General features: G+C 45.1%; 1 protein-coding gene across 1 annotated transcript; it reads left to right on the top strand.

Annotated features, from left to right (window-relative positions):
* Nucleotides 1-727: 727 nt before the first annotated feature.
* LOC135384440 (galactosylceramide sulfotransferase-like) lies at nt 728-1,759 on the top strand. The gene has a single exon (XM_064613641.1). The coding sequence runs from the start codon at nt 728-730 to the stop codon at nt 1,757-1,759; it is 1,032 nt and encodes a 343-aa protein (XP_064469711.1).
* The last annotated feature ends 342 nt before the right edge of the window (nt 1,760-2,101 follow it).

Below are 2,101 nucleotides of genomic sequence, written 5' to 3' on the forward strand. Positions count from 1 at the left end.
TGGGGGTTGGTTAGAAGCGTGCTACGTGATGGAGATCAGTTTTCATAGTGTCCTTGGCATTTAGCAGACGACACTTAGCAGATGACACCGTAAGCGACTTTTCCTCTCGTCTGCTACGGAATATCTTGTGGCTGTGTCCCACGCTATTCCCTATGGTTAGTAGTGTACGTGAGGACACGACGTTGAGCGCTTGCGATCACGTGACAGCAGAAAGCTATGATGTTTTTCGCATCTTCCGCTGTAGCATTCTGGGGAATGTTGCTCCTGTAAATGCACGGTCACAGCAACCAGAAGTGAACTGTATCATCCCCAGTGCGCGTACTGCTGGTGCGCGTGCTCGACAACGTCCTCCTTTCGTAGGAATCGCGAGGAGAGGTACTGATTGAAAAAAATGTTAAAGATACATGCAGTGGATGTTTGTCACTGGTTCCAGCCAGCTATGTAGGCTAAAACAAATCATAATAAGAAATAAAAGGGACACAACTGAGAGAAAGCAAAGTGCACGTTCACCTGGAGCTCAAATTCATTTCGCAAAAGGCAGCCCGTATATAGTATTGAGAAACACTTCAGAGGACTAGAGCAATCTATTATTTTCTTACGCTGCCCCAATGGCACTGTAAGAAGTAAGGCTTCCCCCAAACGATACATGACACTAATGATCCCGTCATGTCCCTTTCATACACGCAGGTCCACCATAATATGCTACTGTCAAAACTGGATGTCCAATATGCCCTTCATCCGATGCCAGCCCGCAAGAAACATCGTATATCTAAAAACCCACAAGTGCGCCAGCTCCACTTTGTACAATATCCTTCAGCGGTACATCCTCAAGCATCGGCTAAATATGGTTATGTCAAGGAATTATGACATATATATGGGTCATCCGGCGTACTTTCGACCGTCCTTCGTCATAGACATGCGGGACTACAACCTGTCAAACAATATCATAACTGACCACATGCGCTTCAGCAAACCGGAAGTAGCGCGAGTAATGCCCGAGGACTCGCTTTATGTTACGACGCTCAGAAAACCAGAAGAAGCATTTGAGTCATTGTTTTCCGTCTGTGATTTTAAGAGCAGATTAGGGAAGGATCTCGAGGACTTTGTAAGTGACGAGAGCTTGATCACAAGCGTTAAGCAACATAGGTTGTACTCTAACAGATTTGGTTTCAACCAGATGTCGTTTGATCTTGGATTGGGAGAGAGCGACTGGGACAACGCTACTGCTGTTGATGAATTCGTCAAATTCGTGGGTGAGACGTTTCACCTAGTGATGATTGCTGATCGCTTAGATGAATCGCTGATCCTTTTCAAGCACTTGACGTGCTGGACGACTGAAGACATAGTGGCGTTTAAAGTCAATGCCCGGATGGATGCTTACAAAGTTCCAATGACGCAACATGTCAGAGAAAGACTGAAAAGACTAAATCATGTTGACCTGAAATTGTACGAACATTTTTCTGCAGTTCTCGATGAAAAAGTGAGAATTTTTGGCGAGCATAAAATGGCTCAGGAAGTAAGAGAACTGAGGACGTTGCGAGAGAAATATCACGATCTTTGCGTTGAAGCCGAGGTTGGTATGAGAAATATTACAAAGAAGGGAGGACACTACAAAGCGCTGGGTTTCAAGTTGAAGGATCACAGTGAGACGTGCAGTCACATGGCCATGACGGGTATGCAGCTACGTGAACTCATTCGTGATAGACAAAAAGCGTTAATACGTGGAACTGTACGAACGCAGGTAGCTATGCTCACTTAGCTATGATCTGCAACTGTTTCGTGTCACTTTGGTGGAGGTGGTGATGTGGGTGAACAGACTTCCTTATTAAGCGTGCTTGCCACTAATCACTCAAGCAGCGTTTCGCTCGAATGCTGGGATTTGGATGGTGATCCTACCAATCCGGAACCCGCTTCTCCATGGCAGTACCTCTTAAGCTCAGCTATGGAAATTCGTAGGGAAAGCAATAAAGACAATGTGACAGTGAAAGTCAGACCGTACAGATGTTCGTGGTTATGGAGTGTCTTATGTTATTGATGCGACACTCGCAGTGTGTCTACAGTAGTGAACATTTAATCTATGTGCGAAACATTTAAATCAAAT

The sequence above is a fragment of the Ornithodoros turicata genome, chromosome 2 (assembly GCF_037126465.1).
Source record: "Ornithodoros turicata isolate Travis chromosome 2, ASM3712646v1, whole genome shotgun sequence".
NCBI classification, from domain to species: Eukaryota; Metazoa; Arthropoda; class Arachnida; order Ixodida; family Argasidae; genus Ornithodoros; species Ornithodoros turicata.